This window comes from Lactuca serriola, chromosome 8 (genome assembly GCF_051521515.1).
Source record: "Lactuca serriola cultivar US96UC23 chromosome 8, Lser_US96UC23_V15, whole genome shotgun sequence".
NCBI lineage: Eukaryota > Viridiplantae > Streptophyta > Magnoliopsida > Asterales > Asteraceae > Lactuca > Lactuca serriola.
The window spans coordinates 53,298,467-53,324,333 of record NC_136415.1 but is presented as its reverse complement, the minus strand read 5'-3'; the positions used below and the strand labels follow the sequence as shown (position 1 = coordinate 53,324,333).

The window sequence follows — 25,867 nt, the reverse complement described above, 5'->3', positions numbered from 1 at the left end:
AGATATCACTTTAAATGCCAACCAGAAAGGACATGAATGAAAACCGCTTAAACTATATAAAAAAGGTAAAAAGAACCACTTATATTATTTATGAAAAGTTTATAGGTATAAGTTATCTTTAGCTCATTTATATATATATATATATATATATATATATATATATATATATATATATATATATATATATATATATATATATATATATATATATATATATTTTATTGAATGTTGAATTATAACCTTTTTAATTCATAAATGAGTAGGGACAACATCCAATGCAAATTTTAAAAATATTGTGGAAAAAGTAGATATTTTGAAATGAATATAGAACCCGAATAACTTTTAAATATAAACGTTCAATGTCTTGAAAGAGAGGAAGGATACTAATCCCTCGTCTCTATCTCATTCTCTATCTCTCTCTCTAGGTCAGGAAACCCAAATGTAGCTACTCTGCTACGTACCACGTGAAGTGCTACCATGTTTTTTCTTTTCTCTCTCATCACTCACATATGGTCCAAGCGATAAAACAATGCATCTGTACAAAAGCATCGAGTGCTTCTTCACAACCTTTCTGCCCAACTTTTTCTTCTTCTTCACCTTCATCACGACCACCACCATCCCCATCTTTTCCACCACCCTTGTGCGATTACAGCATCACTATCACTTAACATGTCTACTATTCTTGAAGTTCTTCATCCAAAAAATAACTGATTCACATCTAGTCATTGCTATAAATAGCATACACTAGTAGCCTCCCCCACTCCCGGCAGGGATATGGAGCATGTGGGTTCTTCTAGAAAACATGAGTATCTTAATCTTATTATTGATCCAAATAAGGATGATGGTCATGAGATTCCTAATTCAAGTCATCAAGAAGAGCCTCCTTTCTTTTTGGGATTCCCTTCACCTTTTTTTGATGATATCGATACTATTCCAATACTCGCAAACAACCATACCCATCAACACCAATGCTTCAACATCACTGAACCTACGCCTTCCGAATCATCGAAACGTCTAAAGAAAAGAAATGTTGGTAAGAAAGACAGACACAGCAAGATACATACAGCGCAAGGTCTTAGAGACAGGAGAATGAGGTTGTCACTTCATATTGCCCGAAAGTTCTTTGATCTTCAAGACTTATTAGGGTTTGACAAAGCCAGCAAGACCATTGAATGGCTTTTTTGCAAGTCCAATAAAGCTATCAAAGAAGTCGCAGACAACTTTGATTCAAAACATACCAACCAAAGCATGACTGATCAAGTTATCGACAGAATCGATTGGCGTGAGTGTGAAATGGGATTCAGCAACGAGATCAAAGTTGCTACCAACAAACCGAAGAACTATCAGGAGGTGGAGATCAAGAACAAGGAAAGGAAGCGAATTCAAAATAATACTTCTTCTAAGGATACGAGGGACCAAGCGAGAGCAAGAGCAAGGCAGAGAACAAGAGAGAGACTGATGATCAAGGAACTTGAGAAATCAAAGTTTTTGTTTGAACGAAACCCTAATGACGAAATTCACAAATTAGGGTTAGGGTACATGGTAAGCTCTGATAATCAAAATATAGATAAACTAGGGTACACGTCTATTGCATCTGAACCCATCCAACAACAGTCATTGAGTCCCTCCGATTTTTCGAGTACGCATCACTTGCTTCGAGAACTGCAATTGGCCAATATCAATGATGATATATTAAAAAGTTATTCAGGGAGCATTGTGAGCGCACCTGCTTATTGTACCACATTGATGAACCACAACCCTCCTGCAGGTTGGTTAAATTCCAGCTTCGGATTCATAGGAGTTCCTGGAGAATACGATGCTGACAACATTATACCTGAGTCCTACAACCAAGCAATTGTGTCAAGAACTGATTCTTTGACAGGTGCTCATATTAATTATGAACAAAACCCTAGCTCATTTTTTATGTCAACCACCAACAATTTCCACCATTTCCAAACTCAAAACCAAGGCAAGTAAGCAAATTCCCCTGAAGTAGCAACATCACAATGCTCACCCAATCATCCCTCATCTGGGTTTCTTAGTTTTGTGTTTGATTTAACTCATTTGGGATTCTTTAGTCCAAATCTATCGACCAATATTTGTCAAAACAGATCAACCATGTATCAGTATAGTTAATTTATTGTGTTTGTGTGTGGAATATAATACAAACTGGATTGTATTTAAGTCGTCTTATATTTCCATTTCGTTTTTTTTTTCATATATATTTTAAACATCATCAATTGTAGACCTGTCTCAATTTTATAAATAGTGTTGTAGTACTCTATATTGAAATGTATGGTAACTATTTCCGGTCATAATTTTCTTTGTTGTTTGTTACTTCTAAGACATTAGAATTTTAATGATTTATAAGTAGAAAAAAAATTGGTACAACAAATGTTAAAAAGTGTCTATATATCAGATACACATGCACATGTAACAGCAGAAATAGACCATTGCACATGATATGTTGAGTGATGTGATCATCATCAAGCACAATACATCATTACTTATGTCCGAAAAGGGTGAATTGACCTCAATCAATATATAAGAGTAATATCATCTAAAGAAAATTATATATACCATAGTTTTTTTAACAACAAGACGCTAGGAATTAAGTACAAAACGTTCAAGCAAACAAATTTTAGGATTAATACACCAATCCAACCAATCAATAAACCAGTGGAAAGCTACCCTTTTGATGTCGACTAGCCAGGTCCTTACTGGGAAAAAACATTTATATATACCTGACTAAAGTCAAACTTATCATACTGGGAAAAAAACCATCAATTAGATTAAGGGTTGGTTCGTGACATATGACTTCTACCAATATACTTTTGCTCAATTTACTGGTAATTAATTTTCTTCTCCATCATGTATTAATTAGTTTTGTCAACTTGCATGGTGCAGTGATCATATATAACTATATAAGTATCCATTAATGGGAAATTTGATTAATTGACAGTTATGACAACAATTTTTTTTTCAAAGGGTGTTATGGTGGTCAACATAAAAGATTTGCGGAAAATCATCAATCTGAACATTAAGCTAGCCTTTGGGCATTTAATCAGCCTACATGTCTCTTAAAAATGTTATCTTGGTACCTGATAGTATCTCATACAGTCATACCAATTTTTCTTCTGCTCTCATTGTCCTCAACAGATTGTCATGCATGTGTAATGGCAAGAACTCCTGACTCTGCTAACTCCCTTAATAAAATAAATTTGCAACAAAAGGCTTAGCTGACAACAGTAGAATTTGAAAGAACCATGTATATCATATTACCAGAAAATGAAGCAAAGGGTATATTGAACTTGTCTGATTAACATTTCAAATTTATTAAGCAATCTTATAGTTTCGCTACTCTCTTTATTTTGAACGGATTAATTAGAGTCATGTGTCATGTGGTGTTCCTAGTGTATATTAATTATATATATATATATATATATATATATATATATATATATATATATATATATATATATATATATATATATATATATATATATAATTTACTAATATGGTTTGCTTTTGTACCTAGGTTTTCGTTTTAAGCATAATAATCTTTTTTATGCAAACACAATAAATAGATGACAAATGCATATGTAGTTATGTACTAACCTTTGGTGAGTGTCAACTCCATTGAAGATCTTATTATTGGTTCCGAGAATCCCAACTTCTCTCCATTCTAGGTGGTCAAGTTTTAGTCGCTTATAAGAGCTTTCTATGGGTTATTTGTTCTTGTAGAAATGTCTTGTGTTTTAATTGCAAGACGGAAAGCATTCGTCACTTAGTTGCTGATATTTTGTATTTGGTAATGCATATGTATTCTATATGTTTATATGTTTATGTATTTAGTTGTTAGCCCATAGGTTAGGTCGACTCAAGGCCCTGTATTTTGATTTCCTTGTATACGTATTGTATTTATTTGGTTGTTTAATGAGAAATCTCTTCATGGGAATTTTACCCAATTACATGGTATCGAGCCTCTTCTTTCTCTAAACCTTACGCCATACCCTACCTTTTTCTTCTCCTTCACAGTGTTGCAACCTTATCTCTCATTCTTTTCCCTCTATTTCTCATGTTCCGCATAAAACGTTTGGTATCACCAACATCCGCACCACAGTTCTACTGATCCTATACTTGGAACGACATAACTATGATTCCTAGCGGGAATTATTCTTAATCCATTGTGCAGGTTATGGTGTCGATGCACACTTAACATCTTCTGTCAAGACTCCAACGACCCTCACTGATGTCGAATGGTCATGCATAGACCACAGGATTAAATCTTGCATCTATGGTACGTTGTCCCAAATACTTCTCAACACTGTTCTCAAGCAAAACACTTTTGCTCATGTACTTTCGAACAATTGTTCCGATCTAACAAGGAGTCCAAGGCATTCTAGCTTAATAATGAAATTCGCAATATCTCAATAAGTGATTAATCCGTTGTTGCTTATTGTACACATATTAAAACCCTTGCAGATTCATTGTTGAACCTTGAAGCTTCTGTCTCAGAGAAATCTCTTATGATCTACACGATTAATGGATTGGTTTTTAAGTATGACTTCATTGCTACTTTGAGCCAACACATCTAAAGAACGCCATCTTTACCAGATGTTTGTTCCATACTTGAGGTTGAAGAACAACGCATCAACCAACACCGACCTATTCAGCCTCATCACTCAGACAATGCCTCCTCTCCGACCCTTCTCTAAATTGTTGCATCCTGTGGTGGTTCCAACAGTAACATAGGAAGGTACTCACATTGCAGTAATGGGTGTGACGGTGGTGGTGGTTATCGACAACAAAACAACTAATTTCCTAAACAGTAGCATCAACAGGAGCAAGCTCACAATACAACCCCATGGACTCCACTTCTTGGTTTTGTGTGGGCTCTTATTTCCACCGGGTCCAACCCTCCCACGAATGGGCTTCTTCCAACTTCTGCTCCTACCTAACACAGTTAACTGACCCTCCCACCGGGTCCAACCCTCCCACGAATGGGCTTCTTCCAACTCTACTCCTACCCAACACAGTCAACCGACCCAACAACCTAGGCGCAAGTCCAATCCACAGGCCCATGTCGTCACACAACCTACATCATCTGATCAAACCATGCAACTCCCTCAATTATTCAATGTTATGAGTCTTGATGACATAGACAATGTTAGGTGATATATGGATACGAGGGCCACATCTCACATCCATGCAAACAAAGGTATATTACACTTTTCATGTTCCTCTCGTAATATATGTTATGTTATGGTTGGTTATGGATCATCTATTAATGTAACTAAGACCGGTTCCTCCGCTCCTTACACCGTTGATCCCTATCGTACCGTTCTTTTGCATAATATCTTTATCACCGGTAATATAACCAAACATTTAGTATCCATGTTTAAAGTTACTAGAGTTAACGATCATTCAATTGAATTTGATGCCTTCGATTTTTCTGTGAAGGAATTCAAGACCAAACAGGTTCTTTCTCCGATGTGATAGCTCATGTGATCTCTGCCCAACTGCAGCTCTATCTCATTAAGTGTTTTTTGTCCTCGATTCATCCGTTTAGCATCAACGTCTTAGTCACCCCGATGACAACATTTTTCAACAATTAGTGTCTAGTCGTTTTATCAATTGAAATAAAAACACGTCCAAACATCTTTGTCTTTCTTGTTAAGCATGCAAGCATGTTCGTCTTCCATTTACTCTTTCAGATTTTAAGGTCTCTTTTTTGTTTGATATTTTACATTCTTATGTTTGGACATATCCTTTGCTGAGTCATATTGGTTCGAAATATTATGTTAATTTTCTTGATCAATATTCTCATTATGTTTTGGTGTATCCTTTAAAACAAAAATATGAAGTGTTTGATAAATTTTTTCACTTTTGTGTATATGTTTGTACCCATTTTAATTGTGAAACCGATTTTGAGGTGCCAGTGAAGAACAAGAGGGCAAACCGATTTTGAGGTGCCAGTGAACTTCTCTTAAGTCTATTCCAAGAGTTGTAGTGTTGTGTGAGACATTTGAGACATCACACTTGAGGTGCTAGGCTCACAAGGTTCTCAAGGAATCCAAACTACAAAAGGTATGTTTCTAGCATTTATGTTTAAAAGTTCCCCATCGTATGCTAGATAGGTTAAGAACCTTGGAAAATCAATTTTTCATGTATCTTAGTTAAACATAGATCCAAGGTTTCTAGGGTTGCATGTACACCTTAGGTGTGTTACAATGCTCAAAACCCTACAGTTATAGCCTAAACAATGGCATCAAAATGTGATGAGGTTATTTTGTCTTCTGCTTTCAAGATAGACCAATGTGGCAATTTTGTTTATAGTAGATTTGATGATGCTACTAGAGTTGGATTGATCATTTGCTTATATGTAGATGATATGCTGATTTTTGGTACCGACCAAAATCAAGTAGATGAAACAAAGAACTTGTTATCATCCAAGTTTTCCATGAAAGATTGGGGAGAGGCTGATGTAATTCTTGGAATGAAAATTAAAAGGATGAACAATGGTTTGGTGATGACTCAAAGTCATTATATTGAGAAAATTCTCAAGCAGTTAAATTTTACATATTGTTCTCCTATGAGTACTCATATGGATCCAAGTGTGAAATTAATGCCAAATAATGGCATTCCCATTTCACAATTTGAATACTCTAAGGCTATTGGTAGCTTGATGTATGACATGGCAAGTATCAGACCTAATATTGCTTTTGTTATGGGCAAGTTGAGCAGGTACACTAGTAATCCTAGTGCTTAACACTAGCAAGTAGTGAATAGAGTGTTTAAATATCTTAAAGAAACTATGGATTATGGTTTGAGTTACTTGGGGAGTCCTTCGATTTTAGAAGGTCAGCCAGATGCAAGTTGGATAACCAACATGGAGTACAATTCCTCACCTTCTGGTTGGGTATTCTTGCTTGGGGGAGGTGTCATTTCTTGGCCTTCCAAGAAGCAATCTTGCATTACAAACTCAACAATGAAATCTGAGTTTGTTGCGTTAGCAACTGCTGGTAAAGAAGCAGACTAGCTAAGGAATTTAGTCTATGAGATTCCTTTGTGGTCTAAACCGATAGCACCTATTTCTATCCTTTGTGATAGTGCAGCCCCTTTGGCTAAGACATACAGCCAGGTTTATAATGGCAAGTCTAGATACCTAGGTGTTAGACATAGTATGATTAAAGACTCATCATGAACGGTGCGACTTTAGTTGAGTTTGAGAAATTGCAATAAAATTTGGCAAATCACTTGATTAAAGGTCTGACAAGAGACTTGGTGCACAATTCTGTGATTGGGATGATATTAAAATCCATTTAATTTTGTAATGATGAGACACTTAATTCCCTCTTAATATAATGTTATGAGTTGAATTCAATGTGGAAAGCTCATACTTATAGATTTGAACACATGAAGTATTCATCCCAGGTATGTGTTCGGTTCTGCAAGTTAGCCAAGTTGAAGTTTAACTTATTAATAATTTCTTTGATAAATGTATGTGCAGATACATGGAAAGGAGTTACCTACGTGATTGTGAAGTATAGCCGCATTTTAGGAGGTTGTGGACTTGACCTTGATATGATCATGAGAGGATTGGGACACACAGCTTTATAATAGTGTCAAGTTGTATTTTGCTAGAAATTCAATAAACTAGTATGTATTTTACTTATTGAAGGAATTCAAGAGCAAACAGGTTCTTTCTCCGATGTGATAGCTCAGGTGATCTCTGCCCAATTACAGCTCTATCTCATTAAGTGTTTTTTGTCCTCGATTCAACCGTTTAGCATCAACGTCTTAGTCACCCCGATGACAACATTTTTCAACAATTAGTGTCTGGTCGTTTTATCAATTGAAATAAAAACACGTCCAAACATCTTTTTCTTTCTTGTTAAGCATGCAAGCATGTTCGTCTTCCATTTACTCTTTCAGATTTTAAGGTCTCTTTTTTGTTTGATATTATACATTCTTATGTTTGGACATATCCTTTGCTGAGTCATATTGGTTTGAAATATTATGTTATTTTTCTTGATCAATATTCTCATTATGTTTTGGTGTATCCTTTAAAACAAAAATATGAAGTGTTTGATAAATTTGTTCACTTTTATGTATATGTTTGTACCCACTTTAATTGTGAAATTAAAATTTTCCAATGTGATAATGGGGAGGGGGCTAATGATTCGGTTTGGATTAACACTGTTATCAAATCATAGGATGTAATTTTTGATTAGATGTGTTTTTCATCAATTCAAAAGCCTAAGGATATAACTTTTGGTACTAATAAAGTGCAAAATTCAGGAATTCAAGATGGTGGTGATGTGCAAGAACCACAAGAGCTTCGTAAAAGCAAAAGTGGCCAAATTGCGAAAAATTTCGGATCCGACTTCCAACTGTATTTGGTGGAACTTTCAAAACATGAAATTAATCTTGAATACTCTTATTTATATAGTATTGGAGATGATCCTAAGACATATCAGGAGACCATGGAGTCTTGAGATAGTGTCTATTGGAAGGAAACAATTAATGATGAAATGTCATCAATTCTTGAGAACAACACATGGATGTTGTCTGATTTGCCTCTAGGTTCTAAACCACTTGGTTGCAAATGGATTTTCAAAAAGAAAATGAATGTTAATGGGACTATTGACTAATTCAAATCCCATTTATTCATTCAAGGTTTTAGACAAAAACCTGGTGTTGACTATTTTGATATGTATGCTCCGTTTGCACGTATTTCTACTATTAGATTGTTGATTGCCTTGGCAAATATCCACAATCAGGTTATTCACCAAATGGATGTGAAAACAACATTTTTAAATGGTGATCTTGATGAGGAAGTTTACATGAAACAACCAGAAGGTTTCATTATGCCCGATAAAGAGCATATGGTTTGTAAACTTGTCAAATCTTTGTATGGGTTGAAACAAGTGCCTATGTAACATCCCAAATCCTAGGTATAACTTTTAAAAGCTTTGTATTCATTTTATTGAGGGAACTCGACGAGTTGGAGGCCCCAACTCGTCGTGTCGAACCTAGTCTGTAACACCCCAAGTTCAGAAACAAGAGTTTAGGGGCTTAAAGTGTAGATTGAAGAAGCTACTCAACGAGTAAGTGCGATTACTCGTCGAGTCGGAGCGGGTTCTGGTCGCGAGTTAAGTGACCAACTCGCCGATTCGGTGGTTGGAGTCGACGAGTTGGTTCTAGGAAGAGAAAACCCTAATCTTAGGGTTTGCACCCTATTTAAAGGACCTTATGTCCTCACCTCGGCCTCCTTGTTACCTCTTGAGAATCAGAAAACCCTAAAATTGTGTGTGAGCCTTCGGAGTGAGCTTGGAAGCTTTAGAAGGAGATTCTAGCAAAGGAGGCTTGTAGATCAAGTGCATAACATCAAGGGACTCGTATAGATCCAGAATCTACTTTAGTTTGGGCACATTTTTGAGGTAACAAGTTGTTACCTTGATCCTTTCCTTTATAGATCAACTTATGGATGGATTTGGGGCCATTTTAGTATGTTTAAGATCCATTTCGGGTCATGGGTCTAGATCTGAGGTTGCAACTTCAGATCTAGACTTGCCTTGGTTCATGAAATCATAAAGCATCAGCCCTTTGGTTTGGTTGTGAAGCATTCTTGCCTTAAACCTTAGCCCTAGCTTGTTTTGGGCTAATAGCACCTTGTACTCATGTAAAGTTGGCAGCTTTACGTGAGAGTCATGCCCTAGGAGGATGGATCTAAAGTTTGGAGCCTCTGCATGGCTCAAAAAGTGACTATATGGATGAAGGAATGAAGAAACTTGGTGAGTCTCTTGGGTTGACTCGGTGAGTCATATGATGATGGGCATGGACTCGACGAGTTGAACGAACAACTCGGCGAGTCTGTTGAAGATTGTCGTGGACTCGGCGAGTATGTTCTTGGACTCGGCGAGTCATAGCGCAGAACCCCCAACCTCTTCTGGTTAAGACTCATATCAGTAATTTGAGTGGTGATTCAGTGAGTTGGACAAGATAGGACTCAGAGATTGATGGACTCGACGAGTCATGGGGTGACTCAGCGAGTCGATTCGTGATATGAGAGTTTTATGAGTTAAGAGCTCGGCGAGTCAATGGGTTGACTCGGCGAGTAGGGTCAATCAGGAAGGTTGACTTTAGGCCAGGACTTTGACCTTAACCCATTTGACCTTCAAGGTTATTATGGTAATTTGGATATTTATGTCAATGGATCATTGATGGCTATATGTGTTGGAGTCTAGGGCAGTGCTTCGGGATTGTGCTTTCATGGTTCGGTTTGGCAGTTGCAAGTTGAGTTATCCTCATTATTCTCAAGGTTATAAGGCACCACGGCCGGCCCTTTGATTTGTATTTGAGATAGTTACAATGTGGTCTGATTGCTCTGTATCCTAGTAGATAGGATGGTTGTTAGGCTGGTATGATTGGTTAGACCAGTATTTTTGGTAGATTGGAAGCGGTTATGCTTCGTGACCTATAGTTAGGTCTGACTGTCTGTATGCTGGTAGGAGATTACCTATTATATGCGCACATGATTGTTTGCTAGTTGTGGGGTATTCAATCCTGAGGATGATAGGACCCTAGTATGTCGGTTTAGACTATTGTATGGTTATCTAATATTAGTGCACATGTCTGATTGATAGTATGAGGGCAATCCAACCCGATGGTTGTGGGCCAGGAGTATTCCATCTCGGTAGGATGATTGGACTCATAGTAGGTGGGCATTCCAACCCGATGGTTGAGGGCATGGGGTATTCCATCCTGATGGATGATTGGACCCATATTAGTTAGAATAGATGTAGGAGTGTGGGCATTCCAACCCGATGGTTGTGGGCCAGGAGTATTCCATCCTGGTAGGATGATTGGACTCATAGTAGGTATTGCATTCCAACCCGATGGTTGTGGACCAGGAGTATTCCCTTCCGGTAAGATGATTGGACTCATAGTAGGTTGGCATTCCAACCCGATGGTTGAGGGCCTGGGGTATTTCATCATGAGGGATGATTGGACCCATAGTAGTTGATGTTGTATGTGTAGGTGTCCAGGCATTCCAACCCGATGGTTTTGGGCCAAGAGTATTCCATCCTGGTAGGATGATTGGACTCATAGTATGTTGGCATTCCAACCTAAAGGTTGAGGGCCTGGGGTATTCCAACCAGATGGTTGATTGGGCCCATAGTATGTTGTTCATTGTTGTATGTGTATGGTTATGTGTGTATGGGTATTTAAAGGGGGACTCACTAAGCTTTCGGGCTTACAGTTTCAGTTTATTGTTTCAGGTACATCAGGTGATCGTGGCAAGGCAAAGGCGTGATCGTACCGCTCCTCATATTTCATGATTTTGTGATTTGGTTCTGGGGATACTTTGATGTTTAAACTATTTTGAAAACAAGTTGTAATAACTTAATGGTTTTTGAATGGATTGAAATGTTTTAAATTGGCCCAAATATTATGGGTGTTACATAGTCAGCCTGCGTGGTTTATGACTTCTACTCGACGAGTTAGAGGACCCCGACTCGATGAGTAGAGGTTGTTCATGGAAACCCTAATTTTTAGGGTTTGCACCCTATTTAAAGGACCTTAAGTCCTTTCCTCCAGCCTCCTTACCACCTTTTGATGGCCAGAAGCAACCCTAATTGATCTAAACCCTATTCTTGAGTGTGTGGGAGCGGCTAAAGTATGTTTTTGGTGCATTTGTTGAAGAAGTTTGAAGATTAAGAAGCTTAGGACAAGAATAAGCTTGTAGATCCAGTATTTACATCGTCTTGGCTTGTATATGAAGGTAAAAAGTCCTTACCTTGACCTTCTATTTGTTAGATCTCTTCTTAGGTGAGAATATGGGCATTTTGGTGCAAAATGGAGACACTTTCGGATTTGAGCTTGTCACAAGGGAATAGTTTCAGATCTGGACTCCTCTAGGCCCTTATAGACATAAAGCCTCAAGCTTTATGAAGCTTTGGCCCTCCTCCATGTCCAAAACCTTCTTCTAAGGCTAGTTATGAGTGTTCTAGCTTCTTGGAGCCTTGAATGCACGTAAATTTAGCAACTTTACATGATAACAACACCCTAGGAGCCTAGATCTACAGTTTAGAGCTTTGGTTTCACTTAAAAGCATCTGAATGAGAGATGGACTGAAGGAACTCGACGAGTTGCATAGTTAACTCAACGAGTTGAATGAGGGTTTTCCCGCTTCGGGATTCTACATGAACTCGGTGAGTTAGAGAGGTAAGTCAACGAGTTGGTTAGGGTTTTCCCGACATTCATGACACTTCATGGACTCGACGAGTTGTCTGGAAACTCGGCGAGTCGACTAGGTTTTTCACGATTTCTTGAGTTCTGAAGGAACTCGACGAGTCAGTAAGCTACACCCGACGAGCTGGATCAACATGCACTGTTGACCTTGACCGTTGAATTTGACTTTGACCAAGGGTTGATCAGTTTGACTTCTGGGGGTGTTTTAGTAATTTGGAAATTTATGGAAGTGGATCATTGGTGGATGTAGATGATTGAGTTTGGAGCTGTATTTAGGGAGTTTGACATTATCATCTCGAGCTACTTGTGAGGTAAGTTGTCCTCACTATACTAACAGGGTCGAAGGCACCAACGCCAACCCTTTTTTGTATTGTTATCCTAGTTATTGCATGATGATATGCTTAGTGACATGTTAAGTCGGTATCTTGGTATATAGGATGATGCTATGTTAGTGACCGGATAGGTCGGTATCTTAGTTATAGGATGATACTATGTTAGTGATCTGTTAGATCTGTATGACTATTTGTACATGCTAGCTAGCGTATGATATTTATGTGCATGTGATTGTTTGTTTGGGGGTGGGTTGAGGCAGACATGCTTTGTATTGTAGGCCAACATACCCAGGGCGGTTTGGATAGACTGTAGGTCGGTAGGGCTCATCAGTCAGGCCGAAGGCTGGGAGAACGGTCCAGATAGGCTGAAGGCTCGGGTGGGCGGACCAGATCTGTTGAAGGTTCTGAGAGTGAGCCAGATAGACTGCATGCCCGGTGAGGGCAATCCAGTCATTTTGTAGACTCTATATGCATGTTGTTTATTTGCTATGATATGATTATAAATGTATGGCTTTGGTATTTTGAGGGAACTCACTAAGCATCGGGCTTATAGTTTTTGATTATGTTTCAGGTACTTCTGATGATCGCGGGAAGTTGAAGGCGTGATCGTGCACATCCTTATATTTTAGGATTTGATTTGGGATACTCTGACATGAAACCATTTTGAAAACAAATTTGTAATAATTATTGGTTTTTGAATGATCTAAAAAGTTTTAAATTGGCATGATTTTTATGGGAGATATTGTTGGATTAGGTGTCTAAGTTCATAACTATTTCTAGAATGTACTTGACCCGATTAGCATGGTCTATTTGGGTTGCATGGCATTGCAACACTTGGATAGACTAAATGAGAGAAAGGACACTAAAGGATTATTAATATATTATAAGTTCTAATATATTAATAATATTATTTAATTAGTATTGATCAAAGAATTAATTTGGAATTAATTAAGTGATCAAAAAGAGACTAAATAAATATGTGGGATTGATTGTGTAAATAATCTATTCTTGTATAGTGGGCTAATGATCCATGGTTTGTATGGATTGGGTTAAAACCCATAAGGTGCTCCGTGGATAATCCATGGAGGTTACAAACCCATGGATCGTGGAATATGAAAAGCCAAGACAATTAGAGTTTACATGGTGTAACCCTAATTGTGCCACAACTATATAAGAAGCTCCAAGGCAAGCAAAATCGGGCACTAAGTGAAGAACAAGAGGACAAACCAATTTTGAGGTGCCAGTGAACTTCTCTCAAGTCTATTCCAAGAGTTATAGTGTTGTGTGAGACATTTGAGACATCACACTTGAGGTGCTAGGCTCACAAGGTTCTCAAGGAATCCAAACTACAAAAGGTATGTTTCTAGCATTTATGTTTAAAAGTTCTCCATCGTAAGCTAGATAGGTTAAGAACCTTGGAAAATCAATTTTTCATGTATCTTAGTAAAACATAGATCCAAGGTTTCTAGGGTTGCATGTACACCTTAGGTGTGTTACAATGCTCAAAACCTTACAGTTATAGCCTAAACAATGGCATCAAAATGTGATGAGGTTATTTTGTCTTCTAGTTTCAAGACAGACCAAGATGGCAATTTTGTTTATAGTAGATTTGATGATGTTACTAGAGTTGGAGTGATCATTTCCTTATATGTAGATGATATGCTGATTTTTGGTACCGACCAAAATCAAGTAGATGAAACAAAGAACTTGTTATCATCCAAGTTTTCCATGAAAGATTAAGGAGAGGCTGATGTAATTTTTGGAATAAAAATTAAAAGGATGAACAATGGTTTGGTGATGACTCAAAGTCATTATATTGAGAAAATTCTCAAGCAGTTAAATTTTACATATTGTTCTCCTATGGGTACTTCTATGGATCCAAGTGTGAAATTAATGCCAAATAATGGCATTCTCATTTCACAATTTGAATACTCTAAGGCTATTGGTAGCTTGATGTATGATATGGCAAGTACCAGACCTAATATTGCTTTTGTTATGGGCAAGTTGAGCAGGTACACTAGTAATCCTAGTGCTTAACACTGGCAAGCAGTGAATAGAGTGTTTAAATATCTCAAAGGAACTATGGATTATGGTTTGAGTTACTTGGGGAGTCCTTCGATTTTAGAAGGTCAGCCAGATGCAAGTTGGATAACCAACATGGAGTACAATTCCTCACCTTCTGGTTGGGTATTCTTGCTTGGGGGAGGTGTCATTTCTTGGCCTTCCAAGAAGCAATCTTGCATTACAAACTCAACAATGAAATCTGAGTTTGTTGCGTTAGCAACTGCTGGTAAAGAAGCAGACTAGCTAAGGAATTTAGTCTATGAGATTCCTTTGTGGTCTAAACCGATAGCACCTATTTCTATCCTTTGTGATAGTGCAGCCCCTTTGGCTAAGACATACAGCCAGGTTTATAATGGCAAGTCTAGATACCTAGGTGTTAGACATAGTATGATTAAAGACTCATCATGAACGGTGCGACTTTAGTTGAGTTTGAGAAATTGCAATAAAATTTGGCAAATCACTTGATTAAAGGTCTGACAAGAGACTTGGTGCACAATTCTGTGATGGGGATGATATTAAAGTCCATTTAATTTTGTAATGATGAGACACTTAATTCCCTCTTAATATAATGTTATGAGTTGAATTCAATGTGGAAAGCTCATACTTATAGATTTGAACTCACGAAGTATTCATCCCAGGTATGTGTTCGGTTCTGCAAGTTAGCCAAGTTGAAGTTTTACTTATTAATAATTTCTTTGATAAATGTATGTGCAGATACATGGAAGGGAGTTACCTACATGATTGTGAAGTGTAGTCGCATTTTAGGAGGTTGTGGATTTGACCTTGATATGACCATGAGAGGATTGGGACACACGGCTTTATAATAGTGTAAAGTTGTATTTTGCTACAATTCAATAAACTAGTATGTATTTTACTTACTGATATTCAAATGGGTTAATGGGTTCAATTCTTAGAACACCCTGATTCTCGAGTATTTGCAAGTGTATGATAATGGAAATTCAATCGTTTCGATATCTTCATTATGTACCAGTTTGGTTTTGTTTTGATAAGGTTATGTTTGTTCAAGGGTTACACTAAAATGGGGAAGGATTGTTGGTGATTTTAGTGTCACCATATCATTTTATGTAATTGAAAATAACATGTGAGCTAAGGGGCTTCATAATTTGTACTCTAATATATGTACGGATTTGTGCAGAGTGCACGCATGTATAAGATTGAATTAGAAATCGGTTTGACAACAAGTCGGGGGTCCGGGGGCAGCGACGTTGGGTTCAGGGTTTCCAAAAGGGCAGTGCCCCTTTGGAGGGGTCTAGGGATAGCGGGGTCCAAGGGGCAGAGCCCCTGGCTAGGATCCCGCTTATATCCTTATATGGGAACATAGTGGGAAATTCAATTTCTTGAGGGTGATTATGGTAATACTAACAAAATTCGTTAGTTTTGGAAATCCTAAATCCTCATTAAATTCGGATTTCCCTTATTTGCTTCCAAAGCAACCCATGACGGCCAACCCTAAGAGGCAAACCCTAATCTCGTTTATTATATAAACGACTCTTCTCTTTGAGAATATACACGAAAAAAAAATCATTAGCTCTCTTTTTCTTCATACGAATATAGAATCTTTCTATCAATTTGGCTTACAATTTCTGTGCCTAGATTTGTAAATGTCCTTTTCGATTATCCTAGGCTGAATTTCTTGTAACCCATGCATAGGATAGAAATATCAGTTCGAAAAGTGTTCACACGATCCAAGGGGTATCCAGATCTCCAACATAAACCCTAATTCCTCCAACAGGTGTTCCCGCACATCAAAATCGACAAGGCCAAAGTTCACGTCCACGAAGTAAAATAAGAAAATCGTCGTTGAATAGAAATCGTGAAACCGCATGGAATCATCTTACAGAATACTATTTTGCAGATGACGTCGTGTACGCTGAAAAGTTTCGACGGTGGTTCTGGATAAAGAAGGAGTTATTCTTACGTATTGTTGGCAATTTGGAATGCCATTTTCCATATTTTCAATGGAAATGGGATGGTAGGCATAGAAAATGTTTCTCTCTGATTCAAAAATGCATAGCCGCAATTCATCAATTAGCATACGGGGTGCAGACAAATGGGACGAGTATTTGAGGATGTCTTAGCATACCATACGAGAATATGTGTACAAGTTCTCCAAAGAAATTATTTTGGTTTATGGGCACCGATATTTACGCAAACCAACTATCAATGATGTCCACCAATTATACACGATGCATGAAAGCAAGCGTGTGTTCCCAAGAATGCTAGGTAGTATCGATTGCATGCATTAGGCTTGGGCATTGTGCCCCAATGCATCATGTGATCAATACATATAAGGCACCACAGAGAGCTGATGATTGTTATAGAAGCAATTGCATCACACAATCTTTGGATATGGCATGCATTCTTTGGTCCAGCTGGTGCAAACAACGATATCAATGTTCTAGACCAGTCGCTGGTATTCAACGATATCTAACTTGGATAGCCGTATGATTTACCTTTTCAAGCAAACGGGGTAACATATAAGCACGGGTATTATCTTATTGACGGTATATATCCTACCTTATCTGTTTTTGTGAAATCATTTACATGTTCGAACGACGAAAAAAAAGTTTTTAGCACAAGAGTCAGCTAGGAAGGACGTTGAGCGAACATTTTGTGTACTCAAGAGGCGTTTGCAAGTACCAGCCGTTGGGACACGGTCATATGAAGTGAAAAGGTTGCTACATGTAATGTATGTGTGCATCATATTGCATAATATGATTCTTGAAGACGAAGGAAGAGCGATATATCGATACAACGAAAATGAAGTTTTGCTAAATGTCGAACGAGTAGCCGTTGGTACGCAAGAGTATAGGGAAATGGAAGAGAAGTATATGATAGTGACATTCATCACACCCTTCGTGTAGATTTGGTGGAGCACGTTTACAGGGCTCACATTCAGCCGCCGACAGAGTATTGACATGATAATTTGTTTGACAAATCAGATAAGGATTCGGATATCTTCGTCGAGGGCGAGGATTCCGATGACGATGACGAGAATGACTATGAAGAGAATGATGATGACGATGATAGCGATGACAAGGACGAGGACGGCGATTCCGAGTGACGTATTTTGGTTTTTTAAAATTCGGATATTAATTATGTTTTCTAAGCTGTGTTTTTCTAATATTTATTTTTTTCTAGTTTTTTATTTTTAATCTTGCTTATTTTAATGTATTTTCTTATGTAATTTTAATTTGAATGAAGTGTTTTTAATTTTAATTAATTTTTATGTTTACTAATTATTTTTAAAAAAATATATTAATTTTGTAAATTATAAATCCTAAAAAAAAGTGAAAGATCAGTCTTGCACACATCCTAACATTTTGTGAGAAAAAGAAAAGTGATGGAAAAAATGACGTAACGGGCAAAAAGTGAAGGAACCTTCCCGCACACACTTCTGAGTCTTAGATGTTAATTATGAGATGCTTATGTCGTTTTTATTTTGACATCATATGAAGTAGGAAATCCATAGGTACAAATTGTATAGATTTTTAGTATAATTTATTATTTTCTTGAAAGTTATTTTATTTATATATTTATTTTTTACTTCACACCAGGTTGCTTCACGGGTATTGATCAAGGTGTGGTTCTTGCATTTAGGCCAATATACTAAACCCTTATCTTGAGTTTGGAATACACATGAACCCAATTTCCATCTTCATGAAAGATGTTATATAAAGACCTTGTGCATGTATTCTGAGGTAAAAAATGGTATTTTTGAGGTTTAAAAATTCTAGAAATGATGCTTAGGAGATTAGTTTGCGACATCCTTTAATTGGAATACTCTTGATGACTACTGGTTTGGTTTGCATAGTGAAACATAGCGCTCCAGGGATAGGAGAAAGTTAGTGTATATAGATTAATTAATACGGTTGCATAACAAAGAACAGTACTCTAATATATGTATATAGTATGGTTGTATAACAGTACGTACTCTATTATCTCTTGTAATAAAACACCGCCACTATATAGTACAGTTGCAAAAACGTATAGTCCATTTTAACTGTACTTTATTTGTCTTTTGTTAGTAGTGAACGTTGTTTCTTTTCGATAAAACATTTTGTTTTTCTTGTCATTGTATATATGTGTTTTGTATTCTGTTTCTTTATTGTGTACTTGTGGTGGACTCGTTGTCTTATTTAATTACCTATATAAGAGGTTGATTGTAATGAACACAACGACAAAAATAAAAAAGAAGGTCAAAACTATACATGAGGACGGAACATGTTTTAAAGGCTCAAATGTTAAAATGGTATAAATGAATAGTATGTTAATCGTCCATTAGGGTTTATAAATGAAACAAATTAACCGGACAAGTCCCGAGATGTTATTATAGCTAGCTTTCAGAACACTATGTTTGCACCAAATAGGCATTGAAAAGATATCTCTCTCTAGGTGTTTCTTTAGGTGTTGAGGGTTCAAATGTGACAATATGTAGTTTCTATGAGTAGGATTTTGAGGATATAGGTGTGTTAGTTGTTTAAAAAACCTATTTTTGCATTTTTTGGTTGTTATTCATGATTTGGATTTTTATATGATACTTATAAATTTGAGTCTATTAATTAGAAGAAAAAAAAATGATTTTGTTATGGGAACTATCTGTACACAAAATTCTTTTGTAATTAATTGAACAAGGCTTTTTCCTGAATAAATTCGAAAAAGGAAATGTATATTTGACATAAATATCTATCTAAAGCATTTTAATTATGAAATTAAAATGTTCGTTTTACTTTGGACACAACAAAATTAAATGAAAAGGTAATTTTTAATTAAAATTTAAGATTATTTAATTTTCTAGCATTAAAAGTTCTCATAAGCCATACTTTTAATACAAACCTGTTTGTGGTTACTGAAAAATTACCCACAGATATCATGCGTTCCAATGATGAAAACATACTGTATTGTTCATATATATATATATGGAATACAAAGAAGAATCAGTACCTGAGATAGTGAGTCTGGGACTTCATTTGCCCGAAAAATGATGATTATTCGCCGCTCAAGAAGAACCATGGAGATAAAGAGAGTGTGGGACTTCGTTTTTCTTCATATGTACGTACTGTTCATATGGAATACAATAAAAACTTCAGAGCTAAAATAATCTTCTCCACTTATTCACTATACATACACACGGACACATACATTGAGGGAGGAGGGTTTACTTACCTGAGATAGTTTATTTTGATAAAATCATGCATATATACGCGTACAGAATCACTCTTCCAGTCACTGCATATATGAGTTTTGTATTATCAAGAAAAAGATAGAACACGGGCCTGAAGGTAGATCATGATCAGAGCAAGCAGGTTTCATGATCACCGATCGATCCACAGATTCAAACGCAAAAGGACTGATGATGTCTGCTTAATTCTGACCCCAAAATCTGGAGAAAAGATATTCAGAAGAATAGAAACACAAAGTCATGATGCAACTGTTCTTGTCTCATGCTGTACTGTCTTTATTGCAACTGACACTCCGCCGAGATCTCTCTCTGTCTCATTTATTTGCTTTCTTTTAAAATTGAGAACTTAGTAATAATTCAATGTGTTTGTTATGCTGTTGCGTGGAGAAATGACAGTGTCAGTTTTGTACTGTGGGAGTAGAATTTTCTTGTAAATACAATTACGTACCTGAAAGGCGTATATTGAGCCATGCAACCTATGAATAATCAATAGTTTATATATTTGATCGATCTAATCTTAGCGACATACAACTTAATTATGTGATTACAACCAATATGTTTGGGTTGAAACCACAAATAGTTGGTAAATCATAAGATTTATTTATGTTTCAAAACGCGTGTGAATTGTTGTGCATTTTCTGGTGTTTATTTGAGTATATAAGATTTCATTTTCTAATGTTTACGGATAAAAAATATTAAGTTGAAATATGTGTATTGTAATTTCATATATTATCATAAATGAGGAAAGGATTTATAAGAACAAATAATTGTAGCGAATTGTAATAATAACATAAAGAGCTGTCACCTGACATAATTATTGGAATATAGAGACATTGAGCCGAAATATTGAAAAGCTTGACTTTTTTTAATTCACCAAATCCGGTTGTACGTTATTCACACTATTCCTTCTACACCATTGTATATGGGTGTTCCTATATATAATCCGTGTGCACATAAAAAATCAAATAATGGGGTTTACATACTTACCCACTCACACGGTACGGTATACCAAACAATTGGAAGTTACGTATAGAATTAACCATATATATTCGTTGTTTCTATATACTGCTATATGTCCCCAATATTCCTTTATCATTCTCTTTAGTTTATAGACAAGGAGTGATCTCATATTTGCCATGACCATCTAAGTTTCAAATAAGATGTATCATGATTTACCATAGCAAGATAAAGAAAAAGAGTGGTGTCATGGCAATGGAGAAGATATGAAGAAGGGAGAGTGGAAAAAATTTGGTTAATACACACATACAATTTTCTCTCTTCGTTAATGCAATGCCAAGTGGGATGATTTTCAAATGTTGAGGTGCGGACGGTGTAACCAGGAACATGTTGATCACCACATCCTTGCCGGCTTTTGACATGCACCCTCGGGAATCTTATATAATTCACTTAGTACGTAAAAAAAAAAAAAAAAAGTAAATTTCTATATATCCTTATTAAATGTATAAATATAATATTTGACCGGGCTAAATTTTAAATCTCATATTTATTCTTCTTAATCTTTTAAAATATCATATTTTTTTAAAAGTATTTTTTAATAGTTTTAAATATTTTATAATCTTTTTATATTTTAAAAACACTAAAACTGAAAGTAATAATAATAATAATAATAATAATAATAATAATAATCATTTTGTATTTACCTTCTAAATCGCATGAATTCTTCACACAATCGTTGGTTTTATCCTCTCATCGTTTTCCTTGAGATCATCATTGGTTTTCATTTCTGCTTGTCTTTCTTTTTGTATCTCACCAGCTTAATTCCTTCTTTCAATCGAGTCACAAGGTAATTATATCGCATTCCTGATTGCCATCTCGCCATCTTTTTGTCTTCCTTCTTGCCAAAATATTCGTTTTGCATAACAAGTATTGTTTTAAGGGGTATCACTTGTTTATATGACAATTAGGAGAAATAAAGCATGAATTTTGCTTAAAGGTGTCTGTAGAAGGTGTATTGGTGTTTAGTTGTGAAGTAGAAGTAGAAAATGAGAACTTATAAGTAGATTGCTATTGTTGGAAAGGCATAGTGTGCCTATGTACTTGCGTGACGCATTAGTCAAAGTCCGATTAGCCTAAGTCAAAGGTCAAATGTCGTGACACACGGAACAATAATTGAGACGCGTCAAGGTGTCTAGTCGGCGGTAAACACGCGTTGATAGATTGATACACATGGCAAGTGGGTGAGACACATGGTAGTAAGAGACAACATGTGGCAAGTTGATGCTTCATATGTAACGTCCCAAAAAACTCATAGTAAAATTTTCATTTTTAAAACAATAAACCATACAAATGAGTTTTTCCAAAACCAATCAAAGTGAATATATTATTTAAACATCAGAGTAAATATCGTAAATTGCCAAGTAGAAAACTCTGGTGGAAGCGGTGCAGTCATGTCCGACTCATTCCTTTCGTATCGGAAGTACCTAAAACCATAAAGCTAAGCAGTTATCGTGGTGAAAAATATAATAGCGGTCACCGGCTGCTATTTGAAATTCCGGTTCTCGCGGCAATATAGCGGTGGCATAGCGTTTTTTATATTATGTAGAATTTATATATATTAGAGTATTAGTTAGTAAATCATACTTCATAGTTCAACCCAATCCAGTTAATTAGTTAACCATTAAATCATACTTTACATATCATATTTAGTTAATCATACTTCATATATCATAATTAGTTGATCATACTGCACAGGCCGGTTATCAATGTCATAGTTAATCATACTTTAACACAATCAACAAGAAAACATAAGTCATACATAGCATTTTATCATACTTTAACACAATCATAGTTAGCAAATAAAATGATTAAACAATTTGAAAGTTAATCATATGTAGTACTTCAAGTCTTTAACAATATTAGCATGACAACACATACATGGTTTCAATGGAAGTGATGGGAGTCACAAAATCACAATTTTATTCAATGGAATGACACAAAAGTTTTGGTTTGGGCTAAGAAAAAACAATTTTGTTGAATGGAATGACACAAAAAATGTTTTTTTATGTAAAATAGCCCAAAAATGGAATTTATTCAAATAACGGTTATAGTGTCGTTATAGCGGTGACCATAATCGTGGTGAATAGCGGTAAATTGCAGCGCTAACAGCGCCACCACTATTTTGAAATAGCGTTTCTTTACCTCCGCTAACCGCTATAGCGCCACTATAGCCCCCCCTATATCGCCGCAATTGACTACATAGCCATAAACATAAAACTGTAAGCACAAATTTTTGTGAGTTTCCCCAAAATACCACATATCATACATAAAATAGAGACTGCTATGTGCCAACCATAGTCTTGTTATTATGTCATGAGTCGTATTATGGTCTTTCTTTGCCAGGTCGGGGCCAAAACCGTAGGTCTTACAGACAAGTGTCAGAAGCCACCTCCTGGTCTTCCATTCAAGTATCACAAAGACAACTAGCATACTACATATAACTGCTAGGTTCTGTTCCCTGGTCTTGCATACAGTTCGTCGGGAGCCACCTCTAGGTCTTTCATACAGATGTCAGGGGCCACCCCCTAGTCTTCCTATATATAACATAAAGTGCCTTCAACCCCCAAGTACAGTGATGAGACTTACCTGAATCACAAATCCGACTAACGCTCAGCTCAATACCACGCTGACCACCGTTAAGTCGCTAACTGATCTCTCACCAGATGATGGGTGCTAAACACCTCCTATTAATCCACATAAAGTAAACGCTAATTCTTCCTTTTAAAATAGAAATTTAACCAAAACGTCAACCCAATCCAAAGTCAACCCAATCTAAAGTCAACTATCAAAGTCAAAGTCGACAACCCATAATGTCAACTATTCATCCTCATGTCGTGACCAACCCTTGGGCACGTCATGAGATCTCACTTAGTCTGATTCCAACTCATCTTGACTCAACTCAGCCAACTCAAACATTAAAAGCCATTGGAGCTGACCTCATGGCATGAGTGTCTTTCTCTCACATCGTGAGCCTCAAAAGCTCGGCAAAAACGGGATCATTCAATCATCACGTTGTGAGACTCTGTCTCACGTCGTGAGCACAGTCTGAAGTTAAAACTCCAACAATTTAAGTCCTTAATTCATTAAGCTTTTAATTCTAACTTTCCAAAAGGTCTAGTAACTCCATAATACACTTAAAAGTCGATACTTTATGGACATGTATGTCCAATACACGTCTAGATCTCATTTGGGACCAAAATTGAAGAAAATATCATCCAACTTTCATGCAAGATTCTAAAACTTAACCATTCATTATATCTAAACTTCATGACAGTCTAAAGACCCTTATAACCCATAAAGTTTCCATGTTTACGGTTTCCATTCATTCAAACTTACTTAACCAAGGAGAAAAGTGGGACAAAACTTAGATCTAGCCACAAACAACAATAAAGGTGGAAGGTTTGACACTTACAAGGGTCTAGAAACAATGTGAGGTGATAATGATGATGATTCCTTTCAAGCCTATACAAAATATCACATTATTCTTCTTCTTCTCTTCTTCACCAAACGAAGAAATACTCTAAAATGGCGAAGAACCAAGAAAAGGATGAAGGTTAGGGTTTTATGCGGTGAAAGAGGATTTGGAGGCTAATAATGAACCCTAAAATAAGTTTAGAGGGACTTAAATACGAAGGAAACCCTAAAAGATCATGGGCTTGGGTTGCATCAGTTCTCACGTCGTGAGCCTCTATGCCTCACATCGTGAGACCAGTCCCGAACATAACTTATCATATTAGCCCCTCTCACGTCGTGACTACTCAAAGGTCACGTCATGAGGCCCCATTTATTCCAAAATTTTACCTTTTGACTCCTTGAAACCCTAAATCGAACCATCCTAGAAAACGGGTATTACAACTCTCCCCCACTTAAATTAGATTTTTTCCTCGAAATCACTCCTTACTACTTACCAAACACGCCAAACAACCTTGACAATCCCTCCACAACCCCGATACGGACTGATAAGTTGACTCATATAGACAACTATCTTCCAATACCACCATCAAAACCTAATTATAAGAAGAACTCATATACCCTGACGAATAATGAATCCTTAACCCACTAAATTTAACCAATGAAGAATAACCAACACTACTCTGCCTGAAATTCGGAATTACAATACCTTGTCTGACTCCCTAACAGACAAACCATTTTGAAACACAGCTAATATGGCCCTGTATCGCAACCTAACCCGAACGAGATCCTTACGGCCTTGAATTATCCTGATGATACCGAAGAAAAGAACCTTGAGCATTTTTCGACGCTTATAACCTTGCACTCGAAAACAAAAGTGATCCTCAACGCGCGTATCAATCATTGGTGCCCCAACCAATGCATAGTTACATCCTGCTAACCAAACATTCGCATTTTTGAACTACCCAAGATCTTTTGAGCTTCGAGTTGGTCTACCAATTATCTAAAGTGACGGATTCCGGACCAGTCGTTGAAATCGACATCCTCTCCAATGATTGTACCACGAAAATCTATCCAGGAGTCTATCTGGAAAAAGCTACTCAAGCCTACTTGTATATAAGACTCCAAAAACCATCCTATTCTAACCAGGGATAACATAACCAACCACTACATCGATGCAACATAACTTACTTATCTCTAAATGAATGCTACATACCCAACTATAGTCTTAAATTACAACCGGCCCCAAATGGCCCACAACCTTTCTCAATCCCACAAATGTTGTGGCCTTCCCACGGTCTTTCGACCGACCTGCCATGGTCTAATTCCACCTAGAGGAAACTACAAGCCTAGTTGTAGCTCCTCAACATCCTTGCAACTGCTCATGGACTAGGTGAATGCTACGGGCTACCCTACAGCCTTACAACATTATTGCACTACTTGTCAACCTCGTGAATGTTACGACCACCCCACAGTCTTACAACACTTCTACCGCTACCTGCCAACCTAGTGAATGTTACGCCCACCCTGCTGTCTTACAACACTTCAATAACAACCATCCACCCACCATATCTAATAA

General features: G+C 36.8%; 1 protein-coding gene across 1 annotated transcript; it reads left to right on the top strand.

Annotated features, from left to right (window-relative positions):
- Window positions 1-376: 376 nt before the first annotated feature.
- Window positions 377-2,218, top strand: TCP12 (TCP domain protein 12). The gene has a single exon (XM_079017357.1). It carries the CDS (start codon window positions 775-777, stop codon window positions 1,975-1,977), a length of 1,203 nt encoding a protein of 400 aa, XP_078873483.1. The 5' UTR covers window positions 377-774; the 3' UTR covers window positions 1,978-2,218.
- Window positions 2,219-25,867: the final 23,649 nt, after the last annotated feature.

Excerpts from the sequence above, each read along its gene's own strand:
- TCP12 (XM_079017357.1), top strand. The coding sequence starts at position 775 with ATGGAGCATGTGGGTTCTTCTAGAAAACATGAGTATCTTAATCTTATT.